This window comes from Nannospalax galili, unplaced genomic scaffold (assembly GCF_000622305.1).
Source record: "Nannospalax galili isolate Female #2095 unplaced genomic scaffold, S.galili_v1.0 scaffold3780, whole genome shotgun sequence".
Taxonomy (NCBI): Eukaryota; Metazoa; Chordata; class Mammalia; order Rodentia; family Spalacidae; genus Nannospalax; species Nannospalax galili.
Window position 1 is genome coordinate 25,370 of NW_008345969.1, and position 2,186 is coordinate 27,555.

The following is a 2,186-nucleotide window of genomic DNA, read 5'->3' on the forward strand; positions in this document are numbered from 1 at the left end:
TAGAGTTGATCAAACATCTTTTGGAGAGGAACAAAGGCTTGGTTTCTATACCCTTGGGGTTAGTAGTGAACAAATGTATTAGTTACTTTTCTGTCACTGTGTAAAACACTATGACCAAGACAGCTTTTAAAAGGAAGAGTTTACTGGGCTTACAGTTCCAGAGAGATAAGAGTCTATCATGGTGGGGAGGCACAGGAAGCTGAGCTCTCATATCTTCAAGCAGGCACAGGAAGCAGAGAACAGACTAGAAATGGGATAAGGCCACACACGTGTACTCTCAAAGCCTTCCTCTAGTGGCCTGCTTCCTCCAGCAATACATCTCTTAAACCACAAACAGCACCACCAACTGGGGCCTAGTATTCAGATATTTGGGACCTATGGGGGACTTTTATTCACCCACCACAGCAAAGACCTCTGTAAAGGAGAGAGAGAATGCATCACACTTGCACTGATAATTGTCTTCTGCTCCATGACAGGATGTGTGGCAAGTTCCTGAGGCAGCTGTTAGCTGAGGAGAGCCAGCATTCCACCCCTGTGGGTCGCCTCCTGCTTCCTGTGCTCCTAGGATTCCGCTTCCTGTTTCTGGCTTCCAGTGGACCTGGGGTCTTTAATAATGATGAGAGTGAATTCATCTGTCATTTAGGGCAGCCAGGCTGCAAGGCGGCTTGTTATAATGCCTTCCACCCCCTCTCTCCATTGCGCTTCTGGGCCTTCCAAGTCATCCTGGTGGCTGTACCCAGTGTGATCTATGGGGGTTTCATCCTGTATCATGTGATTGGCTACTGGGAGAAATCAGGAAAGGTGAAGAAGGAGCAAGAGACTCTGAACTTCAAGGGGGATGGCAGTAGAGATGCCTCAGGGGTTGGAAGTCTCAACCTGCTCTGGGCCTATGTGGCACACCTTGGGGCTCGACTGGTCCTTGAAGGGGCATCCCTTGGAGCTCAGTACCATCTTTTCGGGTTCAAGATGCATGGCTCTTTTGTATGCCGTGAAGACCCTTGTATTAGCAGTACAACCTGCTTTCAGTCACAGGCCTCTGAGAAGACCATCTTCCTAAACACCATGTTTGGCATCAGTGCAATCTGTCTCTTATTTACTTTTTTGGAGCTTGTGTTTCTGGGTCTAAGGACGCTTTGGAGGATGTATAAGCACAGATTTCACTTCTCTAAGTACTTCCGAACTTCAAAAAGCACCACAAGACACAAGGACCCAACTGATGACTTGTCAGTGGTAGAAACAAAAGAGCCATTTCGAGAAGCAGGTGAGTACCCTGGGTGTCTGTCTCTCCCTACCCCTGATGTCCCCAGCCCAGAGTAGGTCCCTTATTCTTTGTGCAGTCCATCTCCAACATGTTACAAGGTAGATAACTAGTTTCCAGGCAGATGTATTTTTAAAATATTTTATTTATATTTTTATTGTATTTTTATGTGTATAAGTGTATTGCCTGCATGCATGTAAGTGCATCCATGTTGTACAGTGCCTGAGGAGGTCAGAAGAGGGCATCCAATCCCCTGGGACTGGAGTTATGGACAGTTGTTAGCTGCCATGTAGGTGCTAGGAGTTGAACTGGTCCTCCGCAAGTACAGCCAGTGCTCTTAACTGCTGAGCTATCTCTCCAGCCCCCTAAAGGATTTACTTACTTTATTATTATTATATTACTATTATTATTATTATTATTATTTGGTCTTTTTGAGATAGGGTCTCCCTGTAGTTCCTGGAACTTGCTATGTAGACCAAGCTGGCCTTGAACTCACAGATCTGCTTGCCTCCGCCTCCCAAGTGCTGGGGTTAAAGGCATGCACCACCACACCTGGCTTACTATTATTATTATTACTATATTATTGGGGGTTTTTGAGACAAGATCTCAATATATAGCCCCAGCTGTCCTGGATCTCACAGAGATCTACTTGTCTCTGACTCTTGACTGCTGGGATTAAAGGCATGTGCCACCATGCCCAGCCCTTTTAATAATGTTTTATCAGTCTTTTTTAAAGTTTAAGAAATTTATTTTATTTTTATTTTACATGTATGAGTGTTTTGCCTGCATGTATGTAAGTGCATCACATCCTTTCAGTGCCCAAAGAGGCCAGGAGAGGGTGTTGGATCCCTTGGAACTAGAGTTACAGATGATTGTTAGCCACCATGTGGGTGCTGGGAATCAAACCCAGGTCTTCTGCAAGAGCAGC

The 2,186-nt window shown here is 45.4% G+C and overlaps 1 protein-coding gene across 1 annotated transcript in view; it reads left to right on the forward strand.

Annotated features, from left to right (window-relative positions):
- Gjc3 (gap junction protein gamma 3) overlaps window positions 1-1,261 on the forward strand; it is a gene marked incomplete at its 3' end in the record, with an annotated part of 5,680 nt that extends 4,419 nt beyond the window's left edge. Inside the window, exon 2 of the mRNA XM_008842173.1 lies at window positions 477-1,261. Within this exon, the coding sequence (XP_008840395.1) occupies window positions 477-1,261 (785 nt within the window). The remainder of the gene's footprint in view (window positions 1-476) is intronic.
- Between the last annotated feature and the right edge of the window lie 925 nt (window positions 1,262-2,186).